Source organism: Polypterus senegalus, chromosome 2 (genome assembly GCF_016835505.1).
Source record: "Polypterus senegalus isolate Bchr_013 chromosome 2, ASM1683550v1, whole genome shotgun sequence".
Taxonomy (NCBI): Eukaryota; Metazoa; Chordata; class Cladistia; order Polypteriformes; family Polypteridae; genus Polypterus; species Polypterus senegalus.
The window spans coordinates 87,736,707-87,752,798 of record NC_053155.1 but is presented as its reverse complement, the minus strand read 5'-3'; the positions used below and the strand labels follow the sequence as shown (position 1 = coordinate 87,752,798).

Genomic DNA, 16,092 nt, shown 5'->3' with positions numbered 1-16,092 from the left:
GTAAAGCAGGAAAATTGTGTTACATGCTATTACGTACGGAATAAGCACCACAGTGAGATGAATTGACCTTATTTACAATACATCGGAAAGCGAGAAAATAGCACCAGTCAGTCTGAAAGAGCAACACTGAAATGGTACTGTGAGTTGGAAAGCGAGGAAATAGCACCACAAATACAGAAAGTCAGTGAGAAAGAGTAGCACCGAAACTGTACTGGGAAAAATGGTGGGGAGGGTGGATCTGTTTGCAAGGAGTGTCTGTGATGAACCGTGCTGCCATCTAACGGATGTTGGCGATGGTAACTATAGAGAGAAGTGACATACAACTGCTGCTGCATGTGGGAAAAATGGTGGGGGAAGGATGCTGTCTTTTTAAGGCGAGTCTCTGTTCAAACGTGGTGCCATATAACGGACGTTAGTGAATGAAATACAGTACTATCAGTGCGTGCGGGAGTGTGACCCGTGGAAACGTGGGGTGTGTCAGCCAGTCACGCTTACTGGGTCATTCACGTTTTACATCCATACGGCAGTTCCCCTTCACATGATCAAAGCAGTCGGCCTTCTCATACATCCGCCATCTCTTGGCAATTTAAAGAAACATGGGTAAAGAGCGACGCACGGCAGGGGAAGGAGGCTGTCTTTTTAAGCATATACATATAGATAGACGCCGCCATAACCAACACCATCCAACCTCTGCTCCTTAGGGACAAGCTGACAGAGATGGGAGTAGATTCATATCTGGCAGCATGGATTGTGGACTACCTTAAAGACAGACCTCAGTATGTGCGTCTCGGGAACTACAGGTCTGACATTGTGGTCAGCAACACAGGAGCGCCGCAGGGGACTGTACTTTCTCCGATCCTTTTCAGCCTATATACATTGGACTTTCAATACAACTCGGGAGTCCTGCCACGTGCAAAGGTTTGCAGACGACACAGCTATCGTGGGCTACATCAGGAGTGGGCAGGAGGAATAGTATAGGAAATTAATATAGGACTTTGTTAAATGGTGCGACTCAAACCACCTACAACTGAACACCAGCAAAACCAAGGAGCTGGTGGTGGATTTTAGGAGGCCCAGGCCCCTCATGGATCCCATGATCATCAAAGGAGACTGTGTGCAGATCTATAAATACCTGGGAGTTCAGCTGGATGATAAATTGGACTGGACTGCCAATACTGATGCTCTGAGTAAGAAAGGACAGAGCCGACTATACTTCCTTAGAAGGCTGGCGTCTTTCAACATCTGCAATGAGATGCTGCAGATGTTCTATCAGACATTTGTGGCGAGCGCCTTCTACGCGGTGGTGTGCTAGGGAGGCAGCATAAAGAATAGGGGATATCTCACGCCTGGACAAACTGGTGAGGAAGGCAGGGTCTACTGTAGACACGGAGGTGGACAGTTTGACATCCGTGGCAGAGTGACGGGCGCTGAGCAGGCTCCTATCAATAATGGAAAATGCACTGCATCCACTGAACAGTATCATCTCCAGACAGAGGAGCAGCTTCAGCGACAGACTGCTTTCACTGTCCTGCTCCACTAACAGACTGAGGAGATCGTTCCTCATCCCACACAATGTGACTCATCAATTCCACCCTTTGGGGGGTAAACGTTAATATTATACAAAATTATTGTCTGTCTGTTATACCTTAATTGTTATCACTCTTTAATTTAATATTGTTCTTTATCAGTATGCTGCTGCTGGAGTATGCGACTTTCCCCTTAGGATTAATAAAGTATCTATCCATCTATCTATCATTCACTGTGTTGCTCAGTTGATACGATACGTCAGCGCGTCCGCCCTATTGCGAGTGGTAAGTGCCATTTAAACTAATACAGGTAGACATGGAAACCGGGTTTTCTGATGAAAAAGCAGTAACGTTTAAAACAGTATCGTTTACATACAACAGATTTTGGTGAATCGTTTAAATGTCATTTTTTTTATATCCATTTATACACTAATAATGGCAATTAAATTATTATTATTAAATAATTCCTCCCATATAAGTAACATTTCTCGGACTGCCTTCTTCCATCTTCGAAACATTTCTAGACATCCTGTTCTTATGCAACACAGTACTGAAGTATTGGTTAATGCCCGAGTCACCTCATATATAGATTACTGTAATGCTATTCTATCTGACATCCCACAAAAACTTATCCATTGCTTACAACTTCTTCAAAATTCTGCTGCCAGGATAATAAGTTCTAAATCCACTGAACATTTCCCACTGACTGTCTCTCAACTTCACTGGCTCCCTGTTAACTACAGAATACAATAAAAAATACTGCTCTTAACATTTAAGGCTCTCCACAACCTCAATGATCTCCTACAGACTTGCACTCCTCTCGCTCACTCAGATCGTCATCTGCAGCTCAAGTTTCTGTACTACACATCAAACTCTGTGCTATGGGAGCTCGAGCGTCTCTCATAGTGCTTGTCAAGTTGAGAATTCTCTTCCCTCTCATATTCATACAGTACTATCAGTGCGTATGGGAGTGTGACGTGCGGTAACGTGGGTGTGTCAGTTGATCACGCGTACTGGGTTGTTCACGTTTTACATTTATACTGCAGTTCCTCTTCATGCACTGAAACCAAAGCCGCCGCGGTGACCGTCTGATGCAACGTGTGGCCATCTTATGTGTGCCCAACGTGTTGTCGGTGAAAAGGTACCCTGCACTTGACCACAAACATTTTTCCTAAACAAATCTATCCCATGACATTCTCATGGTCACAAAGGAGCCCCATGCCTATTTTGGAGGCGATCGGACGCCCGGTGCAGATTTGTATGGCAGACAAACAAACATACACTCATACATCGTCTCTGCTTTATATATAATTCCTAGGTAAACATGGATTACCAGTACACTGGACTTGGCCTTCTTTTTGAAAGTGGACATCTTTAACACTTGGAGATTTTGAAGGTCTGTCTTTATTTTTGATAGCCTGAACCCTTTGGGCTGATCTTCTCAATGTTGCGGCTTTTTTCTGTTGAAACATCTCTTGAAGGTTCATAGATGACGAATGGGAGTTTAAAAAAATCACTAAACAGAAAAGCAAAAAAAGGTTTTATTTTTTTTTTATTTCACCAACATACATGAACACAGAATTTCGGAATAAAGCAGACAATATACGAATGTTGCATTATTTGAACCTATGGTTGGATTAAGAAATTGATTCAAATCAACTAAAAACTAAAATAAGCATTTTAATATGAAAATAAAAACAGCTGTTTGTGTCATCCTACCTACAGACATGTCAAAGTATGCATCACAAAAAAGGCAACTATGAGATTCTCTCTCAATATATTAGTGCTTGCTCACAAAGACAGTTAGTATAGCTGAAGCCACTGAAACTAATCCAGTGTCAAAATCTGGCAGTTCATAACTCCAGCCACATCAATAGAGGTCTGAAAGTAAGCATTCTTGTCACTGGGTAATTATTGACTTGGGAATGCTTATTCTCTCCTGGGGTCTCATTAAAAGTAAACAGCAGGAGATAGAAAAACACATAGGAAGGAAGCACATTATGATGCAGAGTTTAGGACAAACTGTGCAAAGACACATTTTCTTTGGCTACTTGCAAAAGCAGAGACAACTTGCAACAGAAAAAATGTATTTGCAAACATGTTGGAGGGGTATGAGTTCCATTTATCATCTGATTTCTTTACAAATGGGCAGAAAACTAGATGAATGAGAAATGCTTAATATAATACTTTATTATATACAACTGTTCTACACAGCCTGACTAAGCTTTCCCTTATTTAAGCTCTTCCCAGGATCTCTTTTCAATTAAACTTAAGCCTAATTTTATTAGAACAAAATAGAGTTTTGCTTTTAAATTTAAAAATTTGACTTCAATTGTGAGAACAGTATATTTAAAAAACATACAATGGAGTAACATGTGGTTCAAATCCTGCATATGGAGTAGATAATAACTATTATGCAATAGTGTGCCTAAATCACAACGCTTGCGGCTGAGCTCCTGCCCGTATCACAAATGTATGAACTTAATTAGCAAATCATTTAACTTGCCTGTGGTCCAATTATATATTAAAAAAAATAAACTAGCTTTATAAACCTGTGCTGTAAAAAGGCCAGGGACTTAGAAACTATTGCAATTGTCATAAAAAAAAACCTGAAATGTAGAGATGTCAGGTAATTGACATCTCTCTCCAAGGAAATTTTGCTGATGTGCTTGCCTTTGCTCGCCTCACTTGTTTATTTCCTTAAGCGAGTTTGTTTCCTCAGAGGTGGAGCCATTACCCCAACTCCACCTCTCTCTTCCAGACACATACACACACACTTCCATGCATAGACAATTATATATAAGATAATTGTGAACAGCTGTAATATTCGGATTTTCTCACTTACACTGAATTAAGATGAAGGAAAGATATAATAAAGGAAACTGATATATTCAATAGAATTGATTTACTCTTCACTTTAATTTGACTTTTCACTTTATATGAATGAACACACTTTGTTTAGGAAATGACAGCAACAACTCATATTCAGCTTTCTGTCAAGGTTTTATTTTGTCCCAATTACTGAAACCCAGAGGCATTTTGCGAAAAATATACAAAATTAAATTTTATCTTTTCGATAGTGAAAGTAACAAAATCTGAGCTTCATTAATAAACTCAGCAGTGCATACAATACTCTGTTTAATTTCCATTTAATTAAAAAAGAAAATGCATGAAAATATGAACATACCAGTCAATTGCTGAATTTGCATTTCAAGGCCCCAGATTCAGCCACTGATACCTAATAAAACCATGTCAATAATAGCAGGCAGCCGGTCATCAGAGATGCGGCAGAAGCAGTATGTCACAGGCAGGGTGGAATTAAAGGATTACAATGGCTACATCTCTGCAGAAGGAAATTTAAGTGAATTTAAACAAGAGAACTGTGGAGTGACCAATACTGGTTACGCTGAAGAAGTACCAAACTAGAGAATGAGGGACTGATCCCAATAATAACTGCTATATTCAAATGGTGCTTTCCTAACTTACTCAAAGCACTTTACACATTTAAACAGAAAGGAACAGCACTGACGAAAAAGCTGTTCCTGTAGTGCGGAGGTCATAAAATTTGGTCCTGGAGATCTACAGTGGCTACTACTTAATTAGAAGCCAATCCCTCCAGATAAGGAATTTATCAACTGTTATAGCTTGTAAGTGCTTTCACTCTGCCACTCACATGTCTCTTTTTTAAGAATATCATCCAAATGATTTGTAAACTCAGTGCAGATCAGTAATTATCAGACATTCACTTTCTATTTGTTTAATAAAATATATGGAAAGATGATACTTCATGATGAGCACACATGGAGTGGTGGTATCTGGAAGGTTGCCTATTCAAATCCCTGCTACTGCCAAAAGAAATCCTAGACTGCTGGGCCCTTTAGCAAGGCCCTTAACCTGTATTTGCTCCAGGGGTGCTGTACAATGGCTGACCCTGCACTCTGACCCCAAGGGGTATGTGAAATTCCAAATACAAGAAATTGCATAAGGCGAGAAAAAAAAAAAAAAGTAGGATCATATTTTCTTCAGTTCATTCCCGAGTGTCCACTGTGGCTGCAGGTTTATGGTCTAACTACAATAATAGACTAATTTTATTAGCTGATCTCTCTCCTCTTATTCTTCACTCAAAAAACACAATTTTGACATTTACTTTAGTAGGACATTTAGACATGTTTGCATTTTGCCACATAAAGGCAGTAAAAAGGCCAGGAAAAGGACAACGCAGTTGTCCTTTTACTATTAAGTCAATTCATTTCTGTAGAATTTGATTTCTTAATTGAACGGCAATTACCAAACAGCATAGGAGAAACCAGGTCAAATGACATTGAAAGGCTCCTAGTTATAGATAGTGGGCTCATTAGTAACTTAATGGCCTAAATAACCACATCAGGAAAAGCAGAATAAAAATCATGGCCATGATGATGAAAAAGAGAGGAGATCACTAAATTAATCTGAACATACATAAATGCTTTCTGTATTCCAATTAAAAAAAAAAAAGCAAACCCAGATTTGTAATATGTGAATCAACCCTAAAACACAGAAACTGGGGAGAAAACAGCTTGCTTAGTTAAGGAGGACTCCAATTAAAAACAGAAAAACTTACAGTGGGACCCCAGAACAAACTGGTGAACAATTAAGTCAGACCAGCAGACAAAACATGATTTTGAGTTAAGAGTAAATTTCAAAATTAATGACTACAGTTTCTAGATCTACTTGCTGACAGACTACACAACTTTCAGTAAAGTTTAAAATTTCCAAAGTACCCCAAGCTCATTGCACTTTGATATATAATTAACATTTTGTCCGTCAGAGTCAGTAGCTGTGCAAATGTTTTTCAGGTATGGTGATTTCAGTTGCAGTCTTCAACTGTCTTTTTCCATTTTGTTGTGACACATCAAACACAAGACATCGGACAGACAGGCCTCACTTCTGCTGGCATAAATCAAAACGTCCGTTTTCCTTCTCTTTTTTCCTCTGCATTGTGGTACAGTATTGCATTTCCAGCACAGCCCACACTATTGACTATGTCATGGCTTACTGCATACTACACAACTGCCAATTGAAGGCACAAAGTGACTTGCTACAAAGTTGTCATCAGCATCTAATTGTTAATTGGCAGCTGGTTAAGAAAAAAGCAAATTAAAATCAATTCCCAGTTATTTAAGACTGCACTTGGATGTTCTTTGTACTTTGGAAAGATGTTGTTGCTTACTGGCCTTTCTTTTCTTTGTAGGAATGCAGTGACATGAGGCAGTGGTGCTGAGGAGCATGGCAGCCAAGACTGAGGGTGTTGACAGCCAAGACTGGGGGGGCCCACAAGCAGATATATTTCCATATGCCTGTCCTTATACTGCCAGAGCTGCTCAGATAGCAGTGGACTTGGAGCATTCACAAGCATGCCAATTGTTAGTTATAAGTCTGAAGTGGCAAGGGTAAAGAAAGCAGAGAACAACTCATGAGGCAACAGGCAGTGTAATGTGAGCAGAAACAGAGTTTGGGCACCAACTGAAGAAGTTAATGGAGGAAGCATATGGATGAGTTGAGAGGATACGGACACAAGAGCTTAAACAGCTGTTGCACCTGGGTAACTGACTGGAAACATGGACCCAACAAGAGAGCTGTCAGCTGAAACAATGGAAAGGCTTATAAAACTCCTTCAAGAAAGTAGTTCAACACAGAGTGTGGCAAAAGATGTTGGTTGTTCCTAGACAGCTGTGTCTAAAATTTGGAGCAAGTACAAACAAAAGGAGTCAAAGTTTGTGAATGAACTGTAAGAAATCGTCTGAAAGAAATGGGATTTACATACAGAAAAGCCAAACGTAAACCATCACTAACATATAAACAAAAGAAATCAAGGTTATAGAGGGTTAAAGAGAAGCAGTCATAGACTGTTGATGACTGGTGAAAATAATATTCAGTGATTAATCACAGGTCTGCTTTTATCAAGCTGATGATGTCAGAACTTTTGTTTGGTGCCATTCCAATGTAACATATAAAGATGACTAACTGAAGAAAACAAGCACTTTTCCACACTCAATGATAATGGGGTTACATGTCTGGTAAAGGACCAGGAGAGATGTCAATCATTACCTCTATAGTGAATGCACAGGTATACATTGAAATTTTGGACACTTTTCTCATTCCATCAATTGAAAATAGGTTTGGTGAAGAAGTCATTTTTCAGTACGATAATGCATCTTGCCACAGAGCAAAGAGCATTAAAACTCTTCTTCACGAAAGGCATATCCAACTGAATGATATGGCCAGCAAACAGACCAGATCATAATACGATTGAAAAATGTATGGTGGAGGTTTATGACAAGGCTCCACCCTTCAAAGATTATCTGTTAACTGCTCTACAAGAAAGCTGGAATCTAATTAATGAAGAATATTAGCGAACTCCGTGCCTGAAAGAATTGAAGCTTTCATAAATGTCAGAGGAGGTGCAACAAAGTACTAATTGTAATTTTTTGGGTTAACGGTTCAACAGTTTTTTTCCTCATCGTTGTGTAATTCCATCATTTTTTCACGAACTTCGTCTGAACAAAAAATGTGCCATTACAACAATTTCAATTAATTTTTCTGGGGAATGTTTTATAATGCTAGAATGTTAAGCCATTAAATAAAATAGTTATATCTGTGATTTATTTATTTTTTTTATTTTTTGCAACAAAGTAAAGCAGCTGAATGAACATCCTCCAAATTGTTTGCCTGAGGTTGTATTACATCACTCTTTGCAGAATTGTGATGCGTGGTGCCAGAGAGCAAATCATTCTTGTGTTTTTGCAGTCCTTCACAAAATCAACAGTACTAGTGCTAATCAAAGGGAGTTTGAATTTTTTGGGTGAAGCCCTGGAAATCTGCAAGTATGTAAACGGAGAATGAAAGAGAAAAAAAAAAAAAAAAAAAGAGACAGGTTTTCTACCTTCAGAAGACGATGTTTTTTCATTTGTGCTAGACAAACTAGTCAGGGCCTCAGATACAGTGTGGGCAGAATCCTTTATTTCTGCAGGCAAATCTGCTGAAGTTTCCTATAAAACAAAGATTTTAAATATTTACTAACAGTGGCATAATATGGGCTTTAAATGTTTAAAGGAATAGGCCATCCAAAAATTATATTTTTATATGTGTTACTTACTCTATGTAGTTTGTAGTGATGGTCAAGAAAAAAAATTCAATCTCGTGTTTTCATCAAGAATAGAGAGAAAAAATGTTTACAATAGAAGCCGATGGAAACCAAGGCTATACAAATGGAAAACAATGTGAAAAACATCCATATAAAAAGAAAAAATAAATATCACTCATATCACATTATCCACATGGTGGTTATCCAGTTCTATACATAAAACAAGCAAAGCGCATGCTGTTTTGATAAAATAATGCTATGCTTCCCGAATAATCAGCGCACATTATAAACAGAAAACTAATTCAAAAAATCATTCCCATGAACCTTTAAAGACAGGACTCTTGGCCAAAGAATGAGGAGGTGAGGCATGTCTTCAATTCAAAAGAGCACTTAGTTTCCTGTTTATAACATGAACTGATTACTCCATAATTAAAAAATTAAAAAAAGGTTAAACACAAAAAAAAAAGCAAGTGTTCTGCATATTTTCAGCATTCAGCTGGATAACTAATATGTGGATTATGCCACATGAGTAACATGAGGTATTTTTTTTCCTATGGATTATTTTTCACATCGTTTGCAGATGTTCAGCACTGGTCACAATTGGCTTCTATTATACCATAAACCTTCTCTCCATACAGCATGAAATTATGAGATTAAATATCTTCCCCCGAAATCACTACAAACTACCTGGAGTAAGTAACATAAAAAAAATATTTTTTGGTAAATAATTTAAAACGAGCTTTGAACAAATTATTATATAGCAGTTTGTGTGTGTTTTTGGACCACAAATGCAAAAACAGTTTTATGTAACAGGACAATGGCTCTAAAAATGCAAACGAAACATCCGTACCATATAGACTCTCTAAATAATTGCCTTGTTAAGTGGTTTCAGGTTTCATCCGTAAGATCATGAAAGAGATTGTGGGTTTGGGTGGGGGAATGTTAAGGGGTTAATGCATTAAAAATTGATTACATTTTTTTTTGTACAAACAGAAGTTCACATGTGTGACATTATGGTTACAGTGACAGCATTATAAATAAATAATGCAAATCTTAGAATACAGTGGGCACAAGCAAGAGCAAACAAGTGAGAATAAGGTGCAAACGAGGATTATGCCTTTTATTAACATAATGTTCAAGGAAATCAAAATATGTTTGTTGTTGTCATCACTGGTGCATATAATCCAAATAGTTAAATCCTCAAGATTAAAACACAGATAGAATCTTCTCTAAAACTCACAATGAGCCATGACATGCACCACTTAAATCATGCCTCTGCTGCTTACCCGATAGGAGTCTGCTCAGTCAGGAAGGATGTTTGCCAACACACACAGTACAACCTTGAACCAGATCCAGCCCCATGGCATTCAAAAGAAGTGACCCAGCCCCGTGAGTGCTGTCTACTGACCACTAGCCTCCACAGTCTTACATCTACATGTTACTGATTCAGATACTTCCTTCACTTTAACCTGTTCCACCGGATCCACACCTTTTTTCTCTCTCTCTGCTCAAGCATCTTTTATTTTTATACTTCAGTGGGCACAGGTGCCCAATCATGTACTCCCAGAGTGCTAAGGTGGGAACTGGCCAAACTGCACGCATCTGCGTGTGAAAGCATGCTCCACCAATTATGTCATCAACACTCTGGGGCCGCTCATTCACCCCATGACAAGCACATACGCCCAACACCATGCCTATTATTTTTTTAATTAAAACTAAGACACCACCAAGGACCATTATCACATCTCACCACACTGACATGATCCTGTATAGTCGTCTACTTAGGATCACATTTGGTTCAAAGGACTGGTCGTAATTCAATCTGGACATAAGATAGACTGGCATATGTATTCAAACCTGACCGTATATATAGTACTGCATAAGAAGTACCTTAAGTCATATTTTTTGTTTTATATCCCTTTTTTAACCATCCTTCTTAGCACATTGTGTAGATTCTTTTAATGTAAATTTTTTTTACAATATTTTGTTTAGTTATTACTCTTGCTTGCATGGGTGCCGCAGCTTTAATAGCTTCACGAATCCTTTCTTTGCCTGGGTTATGTTACGTCATCAGCGTGAGCCTCACCCAGTATTCACTGGGTTAACTGTGAGAGGAGGAACTGTACCAGCAGAGTTTGAGCATTCATATATTTTCTGTTTTAATATTTCAGCCTGTTAATAAAAACATTAACAGATAAAGGGGTTTCATTACCCCTTCGTGGCAGTTTGCACAAAGCAACATGTCTTGAGTGATAATACAGAAGCTTCAGAGGTTAACCGGATTCAAAGCCAGTGCGCAGCAGTACAACACGTGTGGTGAACGCCTGTTACGATGGGATAACTTAAAGTCACATACGATCACATTCTATTTCTTTCCTCCCTCATACTTCTTGATCACCTTCATTTTTATGTCGAGATCAATTGTCTTGAACTAATCTGAACTAGGTTGAAACTGCTGCAAATAATAAATTGAGATAAAGATGAATGAGTCACGGCATACAGAGCTGGCGTGACAAAAACGGTTGTATTTCCGTGAAACACAGTAGCAGCCGTAAGTCAAATTGTTGTAAGATGCATACGTCATTAAGTCAAGGACTACTTGCATACATTTTTAAACTACTACAGGTGACGAAGTAAGTGCTAGCTACTGCATTAATGTTTTCAATAAGAACCCAAGGGACATAAATGTAAGCTGATAAAAAATATCATGCATATTTTATAAAATACTAGAAAGTATTTCTTCTCTCAGATAATATAAACAAGTTGCCATATGAAGCAAAAAGTTGACAGAAGAACATTACAGGGAATATGAACAGTAGATGAAAGAATACTTTTTACTAAAACATTTATTATGACTTAAAAAAAAGTGCCAAATAGCATGAAAAAAAAAAAAATCAGCATTTCACTAGTAATGAAGATTCTTGTTGTTAAACATATGAAATAAGGTTATCTAGCTGCATACCTTAGGTGAATGCACCAACAGAGACCCTTTGCTCAGATTTCCGGGTATACTGCCATTGTCTTCTGCATTTTCTGCTTGAAGACTATTCTGTTCCAGCAGGATGGTTTCATCAAGGCTTACAAATGTTAATTCAGGCTCCTCCAGGATCCCTGCCCCAGAGTCTGTTTCCTGAAAGGACAAGAAACATCAACCTCAAAAAATCGATTTAATGATTCAAAACTGAAAAGGACTAAAAGAATATTGGCAAGACAATATACAATAGATACTATATATCTATCTCTATTATAAAAAAAAAAAAAAAATCTTGCGATGAGAGAAGACTTTTTTCCTGCGATGAGACATGATCTTTTGAAGAGAGACAGAGACACTTTCACATACCGGGAGACGGTCAAGTCACGTCATACTTACAATCTTTGGAAGCAAGTCCTGTGATACATATGCAGAATAGGTTAGAGATAAAGGAATAAGGAAAATCGAAAGTATCAAAAAAAAAAAAAAAGTAAAGATTGCAGTAGTTTGGATGACGTCCCCATAAAGTTTTGTATAATTCTTTAGTAGTAATAGTAACACTCTCCAAAATATCATCTAACTTACCGGGATATATTTGAATGTTATAGCAAACAGATTTGTTCCTTTCTTCTGCCAAGTGGAAATGAAATAGACAACTGTTCCCCACAACCCCGAACAAAATCCTGTTAGATAATGGATAGATGATTTAAATGGACACCCGTAGACATATCCATTGCAATCAGAGAAGGAATGCTGTATTAAAAAAACAATTTATCTTCCCATCAAATCTCAATTACTGAAAGTGTTTTTGCCTTCCAGCTTTATTAAGTTAAACTTTGTGAGATTTAAAAGAAATCAAATTCAAGCCCTGTGGATGTTGCATTCTAATGCATTATTTGCCATTCTGATCCGAGGGATTAAAAATTAGTAACAAGTATACATTGGGGGTGGGGGTTCGGGTGTGTGGAATTGGAGCCACTAACAGATAAGCCCAATGACTGAAACAATATGCTTTGGTAATAGACATTTTTTGAAGCATACTTCTACTGTAAACACCAACGAAAAACATTGCCAAAGCCAACATGCACACACATCACACGTAAAACTATTTACAAACAAAGGACATGCAAGACCACAAAAGCCTCCAACAGACACTATATACTCAGTTATAAAGTCTTTTACTGACAGAAAGGTGATGTTATCCACATTTACACGTATGTTTACCTGATGTTTGAAAGTAAAACAGGATTTAATATCCCCATTGGGAAACTGCTACTAAAAAGTGATCAAGAATTAATCCTCCGGGCAAAACCTTCTGTGGTCAACCTGACCTTTACTATTAACCGGGAGTGTAAATTCCAAAGTTTTCACTTGAGTCCTTTCACTGTCGCAAGCTTGCAAGTTTATATAGCTTCAAGCCCCAAAAAACAAACAAAATAAAATATAAAAATAAATAAAATATAAAAATCTGAATCCTTGCCTAAGGGCACAGATTCCCACTCAAGAATCTGGATCTACATAGAAAAGACATATGAGTAACCATTTATGCACAAGGAGTCCCATCACCAAAGCTCCACAATATTTCAAAGTCGTATGAGTATGTTGCAATAAACCCTCAAATCAATCAAAAGCAACAATGGTATTTTTATATACCAAAGTGTATCTTCTTAATATTGTCTGCTCTTTCATTAGTACAATATGCAAATTGCACACATGTATGCCAAGGGGAGAAGTGCATTACAGCAGAGTGAATCTGCCTTTATTAAAGATTCTACCTAAGTTGAGCCACATTTTGTGAAAGGCACATTACCATGCGATAGCTAAGATACACAGCATTCTGTTGATTTGTAGTTCTCTATGAATGGTCATTCATATCACATGCTACAGCTGTATATAAAAGACAAGTAATAAAATGCTTAGGTGACAGCTCATTTTTATGCACAGTTACCCACAAACATCTGTCAGAGAAGTTTCATGTTCTACCTGTCTTAGTTTTCTGAGCATTGCTATTCCAATTTCAATAGTACAGGCACTCCAAGTGATGAATGAGATCTGTTCCTAAGTCTGTCTTTAAATTCAATTTGTAGGTAAGTTAGAACAGGTACATAGGGTTCTTATTTAGTGAAAAATAAGTCAAATGCTTGTTTTAGTATACAGTTTACTTTTCTATGCATGTTAAACACTTAAGGTAATTTGGTGAATTTGAAAGTGTTTGTATAATACAGTAATAAAATTAATATGGTACTTACTGGAGAGAGAGTGAGAGAGAGAGAATGAATGTGAGTGTGTTGGTTTATTGATGTCTTACAAACCAGAACAGGCATTTGTGAGGTAACAATACAATATTAGTAACTAGATGATACAGGGGAAAATGATGGCAAGAACTGCTGAAAATGATGGGCTTGGTATTGGAGAGGAAGGACCAGATACAGGAAAGCTTGTGCTTGATTCTGCTGCTGGAGAGGATGGAGGTCACAACTGGAGTGAATTTCTTGAAGTTGGCATCAAGGAAGTTTTTTTTTTTGAGTTATTCCTTTACTTGTCATAAATGGCCTTGTTGCAGCTGAAGCCCTTGCTAACTATGAAAAATTACGATGAACCTCTCTGTATTAGGATCTTGCTCTTCTAACTTTGCCATATCCATCTGAATGAAACAAAAGGCTTCAGCTAACTGATTTGTCAAAAACATTTTCATTTCTGGAGGTTTTTTGTTTTTGGTACCATTCCTCTTCCTCAAATGCTATCATCAGCTAATGCAGTTCTATAAGGTTTTCACTGGCCAGTTCTTCAGCATGGGAGTTTAGCACTTCTACAATATCAATTTCACAGATGTCTAAGTGCAGTTTATTGCTAATATCAACCACACTGTGCCTGGATTCAGCACTATTGTAAGCTATAAACCCTGGAAAATCTTGTCACTTCAAACTCCTTTCACATCCAACTGCTTCACTTCATCACAGGATTTAGCAATATTTTTGATGTAAACATAGTTATAAGTCCACCAAAACTCCCTTAAACCCATCACATCAGCTTGAGTAGCCGTAAATGATTGTGAGAAGGTACACCATAAATAACAGTCCTTAAGGAAGCTATGGTGACTCCTTAATCCATTGGGTGAGGCAGTGATGTGGTTTGAGGGGTAAAAATACGACCTTTAGATGACCATCACCCTAATGTAAAGTGTTTGAATGTCTGGGCGTGTTGTAAAGCACAAGGAGAATCTTGAAATGAATTTTTTTTCAAGCAATAACATTAAATAGCAGGGACAAAATAGTTCAAGAACCAATCTTCAAAGATGGCGGTTGTAACCAAATCCTTTTCATTTGCCTTTCAAATAACGGGAAGAGGTACCTTAATGATTTAGCAAAGTGCCCTCAGATTTAGGACATGATAAACTGCCAAAGACTTGAGCTTGAAATACCCAAATGTGTTACTTCCAAGCAATAATGTTAGCCTGTCCTTATACGCCTTATGTCCTAGTGCACATCCGTCTTTCTAAGTGTCCATTCAGACATTCTTTCCAAAATAAGCCAGTCTTGTCTACATTAAATATTTGGTCTGACAAATAACCTCCCTCCACTATTTTTTTTCAAAATTGCAGTAAATTCACTTGTAGCACTTGTGACTTTCTTTCATATTTTATAGGTCAGTCCTCATTTTAAAATGATTAAAACAACCCATACAAAAAAAATTAATTACAATCTCCTTCACTTGCTAAACATGCAGCTTTTAAAAATCACTGAAAAGGGCTTCAAGCCTTTTCTTGCATTAGTAAGGCTATAGAAATATTACACTGATTTTGATCATCTAACCAAATTATCAATAGCCTTTCCAAATTAATAATTCATCCATTGCATTGCATAACATTAACTATGGCTATCATTGGGCCTTTTTCACGCTTCATTATTCTCACTTTACCATTTAAAATTGTTCAGATCATTGACTAACTGTAGTCTAATGTATTTGACCTTTTTTGGATTGCTTTATTATTTCCACTTTATTTTCCAATCATGATTGTTTTCCTTTTCTTTGATGCATCACCAGCACTTGCATCATATTTACACTTGATGCATGGTTACAATGTTTTCATGAGTGTCACAATATAGTGTGTGCATTTATGATGATGAATCATTGTACAGTATTTAACTCAGATTTGTAATATAATATGCATTGACAGTCTGTTCTCATGAGTTGTCCACAAGTCAGATGCTCTTAACCTGAGGACCTACTGTAACAGGAACATACCACCTTGCAGTTGTACATGTGAACGTGTATTATATAGTGTAAAACTTAAGTGTTTTAGTTGATATGGGTTGGAAGAATAAAAATAAAAAAAGTTTTTACTCAAATAAAGACTTAAAATAACTGGAGTGTTATTCTCACTATCCTTTACTCATTTACAGCTCATTTATTACATAAGCAGAATAGCAGCCGATCAATTATGAATATGTAATTTAGGTGCAATAATGCCA

The 16,092-nt window shown here is 37.4% G+C and overlaps 1 protein-coding gene across 6 annotated transcripts in view; it reads right to left on the bottom strand.

Annotated features, from left to right (window-relative positions):
* Positions 1-16,092, bottom strand: part of cep295 (centrosomal protein 295) — a 124,863-nt gene that overhangs the window by 2,576 nt on the left and 106,195 nt on the right. For 5 of the 6 annotated variants that reach the window (XM_039744138.1, XM_039744137.1, XM_039744139.1 and 2 more), the window contains exons 28-30: positions 11,612-11,779; positions 8,449-8,554; positions 2,860-3,042 (exon numbers count right to left, since the gene is read on the bottom strand). In XM_039744138.1, coding sequence (XP_039600072.1) covers positions 2,860-3,042; positions 8,449-8,554; positions 11,612-11,779 — 457 coding nt within the window. Of the gene's footprint in view, positions 1-2,859; positions 3,043-8,448; positions 8,555-11,611; positions 11,780-16,092 lie in introns of those variants that run through there. The other variant, XM_039744142.1, reaches the window with a different exon arrangement.